Consider the following 13,196-nt stretch of genomic DNA (forward strand, 5'->3'; position numbering starts at 1 on the left):
GTCATTCAGCACTCTGGTCATGAAAACATCCATCTGATAGAACAAAATTACTTTCCAAACCAATGTGCCAACCCTACCCCCCATCATTATGTTCCTAAACCACTGTGCATCTAAGAAGCATGGCAGGTTTGCCCAAAAAGAATGATGGGAAGAAACCCAGACAAAGAAAGAGGGGTGAAGTAGGAGGTGGGGAGCCTGAACAAATGAGGCTGTGAAGGGAGAAATGAAGGGAATCATGTGACCATGCTCCAAATGATACTTCAGAATGTCATAGGATCATAGATTGAGAATTTGAAGGGACCTTGGAACCTTGCTCCCTGGATGATGGTGGAAAGGTAAGGGTGTGCAAGATGGTGGGGGTGAGTCAACTGCCAAGGCATTTCTTTTCTCCAGTAGGCAGTGAGGGGCTACTAAAGGATTTTGAGGAGAAAAGGAATGTGGCCAGGAATTTTCCTCTGCACAAGGTTGATTTTCTTTGTGGGGCTGTGAAGGGGAAAGTAGAGTCAGGAAGGCTGGTCAGGAAGCTAGCCCAACAGCCCAGGTTTTCAGCTGTGCTCCAGAAGGCCCAAGGTACCTATGGTCCAATGGTCAGCGAAGTGGGCTCCCCAACCCCCAGCTTTATTTGAACCTTTGATGCTTCTCTTTTTGAACAGAGAAGCAAGAGTTCGCTCCAGTGTGATTGTTAGCACTTCCAAGAACAGCTTACTTGGGGGTTGGACTAGATAATCTCCTGGTTTTCCTCTGTTTCCCAACTCTAAAATTCTATTAATTTTATCTTCCTTGTAAACAGCCTTTCTTTGCAAATGCTCAGCCAAAGCATCCCAGGCTGGATGAATTCTTTTAGAAAGTTCAGTTTCCCATGGCATTTCCACTGGGGACAAATGAGCACTGTCAGCGGAGCATTGTTTCTGCAGAAAGCGTGGCAGGAGCGTTTCCAGGCTCTTCACAGAGCAGAACTGAACAAAGGAACCACAGATTCAGGCAGGGACAGCCAACCACCTTCCTGCACAGGCTGAGGGAGCCCCAGTGAAGCACGTAGCTACGTGGGGGAAGACATGGACAATACAGGGTCACGTTTGGGAATCCATGTATAGCTCCCATCACCTCAGACAAAATTTCATAACTCCATGACCTTCCATGGACATAACATCTAATGTAAAATATTGCAGTATAACAGACTCAGACTGTGACCTCACCTCACCCCTCTAGGGACAAACAAATGACCTGTTAAATGTTGAGTGACTTGCCAAAGGTCACATGAGTACACGTCAGAGGTAGGGCCTGAATCCAGGGCTTTCTGATTCTAAAGTCAGCCTTCTATGCACAGAAATGATGGTAATGCTTATTAATAATAATACTCAAGGGAGGTAGTTACTCGATGTGGTGAATAGGGTGCTGGGCTTGGGGTCTGGGAGACCTGAGTAAGCCCTGCCTCTGACTGTACTTGTGGGACCCTGGGCAAGTCAATTAACAGAGTAGTGCCTGCCTCAGTTTCCTCATCTGTAAGATGGGAGTCATAATAACACTTGCCTTTCAGGGTTATTGTGAGGATCAAATGAGCTAGTATGTGTAAACCTTAAAGCAGTATTAAAATTAACACCCTAGGACAATTCAACATGTTAAAATTGCACACAACAAAGCCACCAGGAGAAGAAAACAAAGCACAGCGCCCTGACCCCCAGCATGCAAATTTCCTGAAGTAGCTCTTGGAAAGTTTTCCACATCATAATGATGGACACTAGACAGCTGCTGGGGGATTTAATTAGGCCTCTCAAAGACAGGCCTCCTTCGAGCCTCAGCCACAAGTCTTATCCTTGTTCTGAGAACTCAGACTTCCCTGGATTTCCTGGGGGCCATCATTCCTCTCCACTTCTCATTGGGAGTGTTTCAGAACTATTTTATTTAAGTCTGGTGCGGCCCTAATTCCACCTCAAAGTCAGTTTTCTGGATCCCATTTTGGACTTAGAAACCAAACACGTACGTAAGCAATCTCCGGAGAACCCCTTCGAGGGCAGCTGCTGGAGGCCATGCCCCCTGCCTTACGCTGTGAGCTTAGGCAGCTGCCCTTTTGTCATCCCTCCCACTTCTCCTGCTTCCAGAGGGCATCTTTGCTTGCACTGCTCCTGCTCGGCTAAGGGAGCAAGCTCAGGCCCTCTTTTCCCACTTGGCATCCGTTGGACATGGCATGCATCATGCTGGAGGGACGGATGCTCTCAAGGCAGCTTGGTGCTGCTGCCCATGAAATCCACACTCTCTCAGCCCTTTGGGCAATTCAGGTGTGCCCATGGCTTCTGTGGCCTGGACCTTGGCACTCCCTGGGTGCAGGGGTGGGAGCCATGCCCAGGAACTTCTTCTGTTCCCTCCAGGTGCCTCATGTGGTCTTTGGGTGGTTTCTTGTTGTCCCAGCTGGCTCCAGGTGGGCCTTTAGGTTGCTGCTGAGTGTCACGACCACAGTCCTGGCAGGATGGCAGCCCCAGCAGCAGCTCTGGGCTTCCTCCCTCTAGTTAACTTCTAATGTCTGTGAATGTAGCAGCATGAGGTATCTGTGCTCCGAGAGATACATGCTTTGGAAGGCATCCAGTCCTCATTTCAAGAGGCTTCCTACTCTCCAATTCTGGATCAGGGTTTTGGAGAAACAGCCATGACGACGTCCCCGGGAGGCTCTTAGAAGCACAGCGGAGCCTTGCTACTGTAAGATGTTGCATCTTCTAGGTGACAGTAAAGGAGAAGCTCATCCAAAGGTGGCCTCGCCCCCAGGATGCCCCATGACATGAAAGAAATCTCATGTACAACGAGTCTCTGCTTGAGGCCTCTCAGAAAGCCAGTGAGTCAGGGAGGCCCAGACACACAACGGGAGGGCTGGGAGACTCCTCAGAGTCCTCAGGACCAACCCAAGCACCAGGAAGTCCCCACTCTCTCTCATCCTGGCCAATGGTCCTCCAGCCTCTGCTGGAAGAGCTCCAAGGCGGGACCCCACCACCTCTTGAGGCAGCCCATCCCATGTGGAGCAGGCTTCACGCCTCATCTCTTCACCTCCCGGTACTGCTGGGGTAAAGCGGCTGGGTTCTGGAGGAGGGAAAGCAGTGATGGAAGTTCCCCCAAACCTGCCATGACAATGACTTGGAAATGAGCTTGGGAGGGAGGTGGGTTGAATCCATTAATTCAAAACACACTCAAGGAGGAGCATATAAATGGAGCCTCCTAGGAAATCCATCAATCACCATTTACTAAGTGCCCCCTATGTGCCAGGCATTGTGCCAAGTGCTGGGGATACAAAAAAAGGCAAAAGATAGCCCTGCCCTCAAGGCAAGATAACAACAGACGACAAGGAATGCAGCTTGTCCAAGGACACGTCACCTGCTGACTCAGAGCTTCCCTTCCCCCAATCATCGCGCTGTGCCACAGTTGTGGCCATGAAACATTCAGGCGACGGAAGAGTCCCTTGGAGCCCTGCTGCCCCATGTCACAGCTCCTTGGACCACCATGGCCACCCATGCCCAACTCTGACCCAACCCAAGGATTGCCTGGAGAGCACAGCTAGCGCGGGGTCCTCCAGCTGCTATGTGAAGATCTCTGGCAGGGCAGCTCTTTCCACTTGGCAGAACTCCAATCATCAGCAAGTCCTCTTTGGCCTCTAACTCTGCCTCTGAAACTTGTCCCCACTCTTTCCAGTTCTGTCCTCTGAGGCCAAGCAGAACCACCCTAATCTTTTTTCCATATATTGTTATTCAGTTGTGACCCCATTTAGTTTTCTTGGCAAAGATACTGCAGGGGTTTGCCATTTCCTTCTCCAGTTCATTTTACAGATGAGGAAACTGAGACAAACAGGGTTAAGTGACTTGTCCAGGATCACACAATGACCCTGTGAGTATCTGAGACTGGATGTGATCTCAGGTATTCCTGACTCCAGGCCTGGCACTCTATCCACTGTGCCTCCTACAGCCTTTCAAATACTTGAAGAAGGCTGCCATCTTTCTCCCACCAGTTTTCAAGCCTCTTTTCTTCAGGTTAAACATTCCTACTTCCTTTGCCTGACTCTCAGACCTCTTGGTTGCCTGAATACTTACCAGTTGTGAGTAAATTCATATAAATGATATTAAAATAAAAATAAAAAATAATCAGTAAAATCATGGTCCCCAGGACTAATTATAAGACGCCAGATGTTCTCTGAGCAGGGTTGGGGGGCTGCTAGCTCTGCTGGTCCTGGACAGTTGGCCTCCCTTAAGGCAGTCTGACATCACACAAATGTGTCTGGGTCTGCAGTATCACACTGACAAGGTGCTTGCAGATAATGAACCCTCCCCTTTCCTTCTTTCCCCCCTCCTCCCCAATCGGCTTCACGAAAATTGCTATCTGGCTGTATTTACCCTCTAGCTAAGAAGACCAGCTAATTGAATTTAGTCCTGCAAACTCCTGATACCAAGAGGCTACCTGTCCCCAGTGAGTGCTTTCAGGACCCTGCCCCGTGTCTGAGAGCAGAATGTTTCTAGAACTAGCCTGCTAAAGGCACAAGGGCTCGAGGATAAAAGATGGAAAATCCACTCCTGGCCAGGAGAGCTGCCACCGAGTAAAGGAGAACCTGGGAAGATAAGGAGCTTCCCCTCACTGGAGGTCTGCAGCCTTTGTGAGGGTTGGGTGGAGATGGTAGAGGAGGAGAGAGACGAGGGATGTGGGTCCTTCTGGCTTCCAGATTCAGGAGAGAAAGAGAAGACAGGCTATTCCAACCTCTTTTCAGGCCACTGAAGGAAAAGAAAGACTCCGAAAGAGGACAGCATGTAGAAAAGTGCCCAGTAGGCATCATGTCCCCATCCCCAGCTTGCTATAGTAGAGACTTCAGGAGAGTTCCCATGAATGCTATTGGGGGAAGCGCCCTGAAATTCTCTCTCCTCTCTCCAGCTCTGCCTGCCCTTCAAAGGCATGGTCCATTGAGTAATCATGCTCCACCCAGGAGAAGAGTCCTGTGCAATCTGCCCCTTGAGCCAAGGTTATACAGAAGGAGGCAAAAGAAGAAAATGCAAGAAGCTAGAATTCTGGAAGCTTCACCCTGGGCCTAGGGACAGTACATACAAACTGTATGTGGCCTTGGCTGGTGTCCTTTCCTCAGTTTCTGCCTCTGGAAGCTGTGAAGGATTGACTAAATGATCTCTCAGGTTCCTTCTGCCTATGAATCTAGTGGATTCATACTCTGGGGGCGAGAAGCCCAAGGCTTCCCCCAGTCCAGAGCACCTAAGAACCTGCTAAGAGCATTTGCTCCCAAAGGATCAGGGCTCTAAGTTACACAGCAGAAAGAGCTGATGAGACTCTTTGTAGAACTGCCCACCTCCTGCAAATGGTCAGTTATACATTCGCAGGTGCAAGAGTGCCACCCAAGCTATTAACTGAGCATGTCCAAAGAGCCCATCAAGGCTGTGAGCCCCAAGGAAAACATCCTCAATTACCAAGGGATGTCCTCCCACAAGGAGACAGCCACACTGGGGCAGCTAGGGGGCGCCAGCCTCGGAGTCGAGAGGACCTGACTTCAAATCCAGCCTCAGACAGTCGCCATTTACTAGCTGTCTACACTGGGCAAGTCACCAAAAAGCAAACAAACAAATAGCGACAGTCACATGCTTGGGCCTCTGCTAACGCCATCCTTTGGCAGATTTCCTCTCTGCACCTAGTCAAGATCTGGAGGACAAAGAAGTCGCCTTTGGCGGCGGGGTTGGGGGCGGGGGGCCTGGCTGTGGGAATCTCCAGGGCAAGGCTACCCCCTTGTGGCAGCACCTATCCTTGCCACTAGGAAACTCCTGACTGTTGCTACACTGTTGCAGCTTTTCTGGAAGTCACGGGCTAAGAACCAGACTGAGTTCTTCATATCTTTTGACTCGGAGGACCCCCTGCCAGGCACAGAACGCCCCAAGGAGGCCCGATAGTCACAGGAGCAGCTTTTGCCGTAACAAGGAAATGGAAAGAAAGCAAACGCTGACAAATAGAGGACACTGAAGCACACAGAGGTGACCAGGGAATTCAACAGAAACGCTGAAGAGGAAGAATGGAGGGAGGCAGAGAAGGAAGACTTGTATGAACTGATGCAGAACCAGGAAAACTCTCCATGCCAGGAGTGCAATGTAAATGTAGAGAACAGCCGCAGAGCACCACAGCGTATGGTTATAATGACTGAGCCCAGCCCCAAAAAGGAGCTATGGACGTGAACCCCCCCACCCCCATTTGCAGAGGTGGGGGACTGTGGGTGCAGAACACTGCACATGTTGTTGGACTGGTTTTTTTTTAAGGCAATTGGGGTTAAGTGACTTGCCCAGGGTCACACCGCTAGTGAGTGCCAAGTGTTTGGTCTGAGGCCGGATTTGAACTTAGTCACTCCTGACTTCAGGGCCGGTGCTCTATCCACTGAGCCACCTAGCTGCCCCTTGCACTGCTTTTTTCCTTTCTTTCATTGTAGGTGATGGCTCTCTAAGGGAGGAGAAGAGAGGCTTATATTTGGAAATTTAGGGGATGTAAAAATTAAAGCTATTGATAAACTTAAAAAATAAGCTAAGACGTCAGCTTAAAAAAACATAGTGCCCTCAGGATTTAATTATAGCCATCACTCAGTACCAAACTGAATTAAATTGGAATGCATATTGTCTAATACATTTGATGCTTAAAAATCAAATCCCCCTTCACATCACCCATGCCCAAAGCACCAACCCCCCAGTACATACAAAGAGCTATGAACCCAGAGCATCTTTAACACCGCCCCACTCCCCCTACATAGGCACTTCCTGTGTAGCTCACAGACAGACTGCAGGGGAGGCCCAAGGCCCAGGACTCTGCAGCCAAGCCCACCAAGAAGGCTCCTCCTGCAAGCCCAGCCCCATGTCCTCTCTCTCCTCCTCCCTACTGGCAGGAGCCAAACCTTCAAACTGTGTCCAGATGGTTCACTCAAACTGCAGAAATGGTATTTCTATTATAGTGAGTCGGGGTTTGGGAACTTCTTCCAGAGAGGCACCCAGCATCTCCTCACATCTACAGGCTAAATTTCACTCAACCCCAACCCAACTCTTCTTTACTGTGCCTTAAAAGATCTCTAAAAGCATCAGCCTAGTAAAAAATACCCTTCCCACAAACACGTGGACATCAGCGCCTAATTAGGACCAGTTCTAAACCCTAGCCATTAGCTTCTGTCAGCCCTCTCTTCTCAGAGAATTTTCCGCATCAGGTTAATTGGTTTTCCATCACATCAGGAGACACTAGTTAGCGGTCTCCTCTGTGTCTCTAAATTCTGGCTTTCTCACCAGTGATCTAGACTCCCCCTCAGCCCTGGGGGGCAGGTATCTGCCCTGGGAGCTCCCTCGGCACCCCCACCAAGACCTCCTACCTTCCGAAACTTCTCCATTTGCTTAAAAAGGTCTGGGTCCAGCTCCTGAGACACGTCTTTCATCCACAGCAAAGCGCCACGGTACTCAGTGCGATACTGTTCCATCCGGTTCACAGTGAGCCAGGTGTCAGATATAGCGCGGTACCGAAATGTCTCCACCTCCTGGTAGAGTCGGCATAAAGGACTCCGCAAGGCCAGCCTGAGGGAGAGGTGAAGCCCGCTCTGAGGATGCCATTGCAGGAAGGAAACTGTAAAATCCCCCAAGACCAATTCTCACGCTAGAATGGGCCCTACCAGGAGGTGCCACTCGAACCCATCAGGGGCCCAGAGGGGGCCTCTCAGGCTCAGCTGGCATCCTGTCACTGCTGCTCCTGAGGAACGGGCATGGGGGAGGACCATGCCTATCCCGCAGCATGGAAGGCAAGAATAACTGTTACAGAGGCACTAAGGCTTTTCAAGAACTTTTCTCATAACTACCCTGTAAGGTAAACAGTGTAGATATGATCATTATACCCATTTCACAGAAGAGGAACAGAAAAATAAAGTGGCATGCTCAGCTGCACTGAGGGCTGATAATAAGAGCTAGGAGGCAGCATCCTAGGTCCAGATAAAATAAAAACAAGGATAATAGTAAAGGCTGATGATCACAAAGTGCCTTCCACACATCCCAGCTCTCCCAGAAGGTACTTCATGTGGGCCTTCTGTGGTCTCAGTGTGGGCCTTCCCTCCAGAGGTGCAGGGAGCCTGCAGTCCTTGCCAGTGACCTCCTCTCAATCATCCCTGGTCCTCTCAGTGGGCTCCCAGGCTCCCAGGTGTTCTCTTGCCATCCTGCACAGGCCATCCATGGTGGAGCCCAGTAATCACTGTGTGGTTGCCTTGTCTCTTTTCTGCATGAGGATCATCCCCATTTTACAGGTAGAGCAAGCTGAGTCACTCAGTCACAGAGACAGAAGGGATTAGATTTGCATCCAGATCTCTTCCCTCCAGGACCAGGGCTCTCTCTCCTACACCTTGCTGCCATCAGCGTCTGGCAGTCTTGCTTTTGGCAGCTCCAGTGATTGTGGAGAAGAAATACAGGGTAAAAAAGCATCCCTGAATGTATGTGTGTGTATGTATGTGTGTGTGTGTGTGTGTGTGTGTATGTGTGGTGTGTGTGGTATATGAGTGTGTGTGTGTTGTATGAGTATGTGTGTGTGGTGTGTGTGTATGTGTGGTGTTTGTGTATGTGTGTGTGTATGGTGTATGAGTATGTGTGTGGTGTGTGTGTGTGTATGTGATATATATGATGTGTGTACGAGTATGTGTGTGTAAGAGTGTGTGTGTATGTGTGCATGTGGTGTGTGTGGTGTATGTGTGTGTGTGGTGTATGAGTATGTGTGTGTGGTGTGTGTGGTGTCTGTATGAGTGTGTGTGTGAGAGTATGTGTCTTTGTGGTGTGTGGTGTATATGTATATGGGTGTGTGTGTGAGTGTGAGTGTGAGTGTGTGTGTGTGTGTGTGTGTGTGTGTGTGTGTATGAGTATGTGTATGTGCATGTGTGAGGAAAAGGGCACGAGCCCAAGGCCACAGATGTGCTGGGTGCAGCACAGCCCACATGGTCCTCCTCACCTCCGCTGCTGTTCAGTCCCTCACTTTAGGTGATATCATCCCCCCCAGACTCTAAGCTCCTTGAGGGCAGGGCCTGCCAGCTCATTTGTATTTTTATTTCTAGATCATATACCAAGCACTCAATACATGCTTCCTTTATCTCGCTACAGGTCACACTAATTGGAAGGATCCCCGGCTGACTTAATGTATGGGCTCAGGACAAAAGGACTGCTTTTCCCCAGGGACATTGCCACAAAAGGGAAAGACAGACTTCCTTGTCTGAACTCCACTGAAAACGATTGGTTTTTCCTGCACAAAGTCTCAGGAAAGCAGAATAAGATGTCGGGACAAGAACCCAAATCAAGTTCAGCATAGATGGCCCTGCCCTCCGTGCCAGCGCAGACGGATTCCACTCACCTCAGCTGGCCCGCATCAGGTGGAAAGGAGGTGGCTTCTGTGGGCGGAACACCCAGGGGCTTGGGGTGGGCTGATGACCCACTTTGGCCATGAAGCAGCATTGTGGCTTGTCCATTTGGGTTTTAAGACCTCTGCAAGCCAGGGAATGGCTGCTGCTCCTGGGATCTCGCCAGTGACTTTCAAAGGTCCAATGCCACCAGTCCATAATGGCATCACGTACATCTCAAAGGAACATTAGATTCCCTCCCCCACATCATGCCAATTACACAGCTACGTAATCATGATGATCAGGAAGACAAAGTCTTACATGATGCCTGTTTCAACTTTAACATCCATGGGGCAGTGGAAAGGGAGCCAGATTTGGAGAACATGGGTCCAAACGCCAGTCCTGGTGGCAACTGCCAGTATGATGGTAGGCAAGTCATTTAACCTTCTGGCAATTTTCTCATCTGTCTAAATGAGAGGGTGAGGCTAGATGGTCACCAAGGCTGCAGAAATGATTCTGTGAATAACCACTTCTAACAAAAGACCAGAGAGGTTGTCGGCATGTACTTAGAGTTGATGCCCAAAGCATCCTGGAGCATTCCCTTCTCTTAAAGGAGTCCTAACTCCTGAAGCTGGACAATGTTCCTGGACCTGCCGAAGCCAGAGTTCTGGAAATTCATGTTAATTGTTGGTGTTCTTTGTGACCCAGAACCGGGGGGTTCTGAATGCCTTCACCTGTGTGTTACTCCTGCTAAAGTTCTGCAGGTTTGCAAAAAAGGCCAGTTCCTAAAGCCAGTTCCTGGGGCAATCTACTGCAGTTTTTTTTTTTAAACTCAGCTTGCAAGCCAGAACACTTGGCTTCCTTCATGTCCCAAATAGAGCTGATCTTCTATAGGAAGCCTGCCTGGAGTCTCCTGCTTCTCATGTCTTCTGTCTTCCTTCCTCCCTATGTATCCTACATACAGATTTGCAAAGATGTGTTTTCTTGTTGTCTCTTCATCAGACTGTCAACTGCTTGAGGGCAAGGACTGTCTCTGGCTCTTGTATCCCCAACACTTAGCCTGGCACATTGTAAGTGCTTAATACATATTTATTGACTGACTGGTTTTTTGCTTTTGTTATTAAAATAGAAGAAACAAAAATTCAACAAAGTTACAGTATCAAGCATGAAGGTTAAATGATCCAGAGTGCAGTGGGGAAGTGAGCCCTCCTTCACCTTCACCCCACGTCCAGAAGAATGGACATTGCCCAAATGCCAAAGCCTTAAAAGACTCCAGAGTGTGACTCCTGAACAAACCAGCAGTGGAGACCCAAAGAAATGGAACCCTTCGAGGCATCCCCTTCCACACTCTTTCTCTGTGACCTAAAAGCATGGACATGCTTTGGGAATTCCTGGCTACTTGCTGCAAACAGGTGGTTATGCTTTCTAAGCCTCCTTAAAAGGGAAGATTACTGGGAGAAAGAGAAGTGGGCTTTGCTAGGGAGCCTACAAAAAGGGGCACAACACGGCATGGGCCAATTAGCTTTGTACGGCTCGTTGTGGCTCCACCACACAGGAGTGGATGAGCCTCTGTCTTTACGGATGCACGTTTATCTTGGGCCCAGCTCTGAGGCATGATCCTATGTGATGGTCTTGGAGGACAGACATTACTGTCTTCTTTGGCAGCTATAGGTCAATGGCACCAGAATCATGGCTTCCATCTTGATGAAGGAGTGCCCTGGACGAAAGGACCTTCTAGGTTGTGGGACAGAGCTACATTCTGGGATGTTCTATGGTTCACCAGATGCATTCAGGGCACTAACTTCTGACCTTGGTCTCCTGGTTGAATCAATTGAGTTAATAGGCCTAGGTTGACTAAAATAGTAATAATAAAGGGCTAAATCTGAGCCTAGTTCTATGCTAAGAAATGCTTCATTCCCACAATTCCCCTTTTGGTTAAATAGAGGTCATGCAATGAAGAAACATACAGTAAGAAAAATCAGACATAGCTTTTACTCAGAAATCTGGAAGCCAGGCAGCTTCACCCAGCCCCCGAGAGCAGCTTTCTGGTCCACAGGAGAAGGTCATAGGGAAGATTCCTTAACTGAACTGTTTTTATTAAAGGAATTACTGGGTCAACTAAAGGAGGAGCTGCGGAAGAGTGAGCCTCAGTCTGGGTCTGATTCTGTCTTCCTTTGGAGTGTTGGGCCGGCCTGGGAATTTCCTGGAGGCCTGGGTTTCACCAGTAGGAGTTTACTCCTAATTGAACTGGTTGGCTCCCACTGGGGTGGGATGGCACATTGGGAGGAGCTCTCTGTGCTGGCCTATGAAAGGCGGTTTTCATGAAGAACTCAGCCCTCTTTTACATTACTGCGAAGCAATCATGAGAAGGAACACAGCAGAGTTGAAATTGGGGCTGAATGTGGGAAGGGGAGTCTAGACGCCTCCATGTTTCCTTTCCAGCTGGAGTCCAAACGACTGGGGACTCCACGAGTCTGAAGGACTTGATCACCCTGAAGAAAGTGAGGAGCATAGTGGAAGGGACAACTGCTCATTGTTTATGGGCTGAAATTCCAAAGGACCCATGATGAAACTGGGTGCGCACCCTCCGACAGAGCCACGATGGACTCTGAGGGGAGGACTGAGGCATATTGCTTCTGATGTGGCCAATGTGGTGATTTGCTTTGCTGGCCTGGACGTGTTGTGACAGTGATTTTGTTTTTCTTGCTTTCTCAAGAGGTCAGGGAGGGGAGAAGGCAGAGGTGAGAGGGAAAGAGGTGCATTTTTGTGGGAAAATAACAAGAAAACAAGAAAAGGAGGAAAAGTATTTATGGCCTACTCTGAAGCCTTTAAGTCTTCTTCTGCGTTGTTTATTACCTCCTGTGAGTCCTGAGAATTTTCTTAGGGGTGGAATAAAGCCACCCTATGTCCAATATGTACATTGTTACCTTTGGGGTTTGTATGGGATCTTGGGATCCCTTTGACCCACATCTGTGAAAACCTGGTCTGTAGCTGGACAATTTTCCTGAGTAAACTCTGGGTAGGGACATACATACTCTTTGGAGTAGACCCCAAGATCACACCTGATCTGCATAAACCTAGAGCTTCTGAGGTCACTGAGGCATGGGTTCAGATCTACCCAGAGAGTGGATAAGGAAAGTGACTCACCTTTGCTGAGAGGAGAAGCACAGTGCCTTCCCCGTGGCCTGCATCATCTTCCCTGCTCGAGTTTTGTCCTGGGAACCCTGGGAGCGAAGGAACCTACCCAGCTCACTTTCTTCTTGTGACAGGACTGAAGAGAGAAGAGGAAAAGGGAGGAGGAGCAGAGTGGGGATTCCCAAGCAGGTGGGTAGGTGGGGGCAAATACAAGGCCCTCTTCAGAGAGAGTGAGAGGATGCAGAGCAAGCACTCTCCCTCCCCCAGCCCCTCCCCCAGCTCCATCCCCACCCCCACACCCCCATCTCCTAGCCCTAGAGAATTTTCAGACAGCTCCTCCACAGGATGAGAGCTCAAATATCAAGGAAGACAAACCCCTATCTGTCAGGGAACTGGGAACAGGGCTACTGAAGTTATGAACCAGGCCCTTTGCTGACAGGTCACCAACCCACTGATGCACCCTCTTCACTCGAACGATCACCTGCCCAGGTCCGGACCAGCACCTCGGCACAGCCAGGGCTCCCAGGCCTCCCTACCCTGGCACCAGCACCAACATAACTGCTATTGCCCCCAGCTGCCATTCAGCTCTTCTGTTGTTATCTATTTATAGCTTCACATTTGGGACAAGATTCCTTTAACTTACACACACACACACACACACACACACACACACACACACACACGAGGCTTTTAAGAGAGGTGTCAGCAGCCAGGG

At 49.4% G+C, this 13,196-nt stretch overlaps 1 protein-coding gene across 5 annotated transcripts in view; it reads right to left on the reverse strand.

The window, feature by feature from the left end:
* ICA1 (islet cell autoantigen 1) overlaps positions 1-13,196 on the reverse strand; it is a 60,580-nt gene that overhangs the window by 28,521 nt on the left and 18,863 nt on the right. For all 5 annotated transcript variants that reach the window (XM_021000001.2, XM_021000002.2, XM_020999999.2 and 2 more), the window contains 2 exons: positions 12,494-12,617; positions 7,358-7,556 (listed from right to left, as the gene is read on the reverse strand). In XM_021000001.2, coding sequence (XP_020855660.1) covers positions 7,358-7,556; positions 12,494-12,617 — 323 coding nt within the window. The remainder of the gene's footprint in view (positions 1-7,357; positions 7,557-12,493; positions 12,618-13,196) is intronic.

This window comes from Phascolarctos cinereus, unplaced genomic scaffold (assembly GCF_003287225.1).
Source record: "Phascolarctos cinereus isolate Bilbo 61053 unplaced genomic scaffold, phaCin_HiC Scaffold_1;HRSCAF=81, whole genome shotgun sequence".
Classification (NCBI taxonomy): domain Eukaryota; kingdom Metazoa; phylum Chordata; class Mammalia; order Diprotodontia; family Phascolarctidae; genus Phascolarctos; species Phascolarctos cinereus.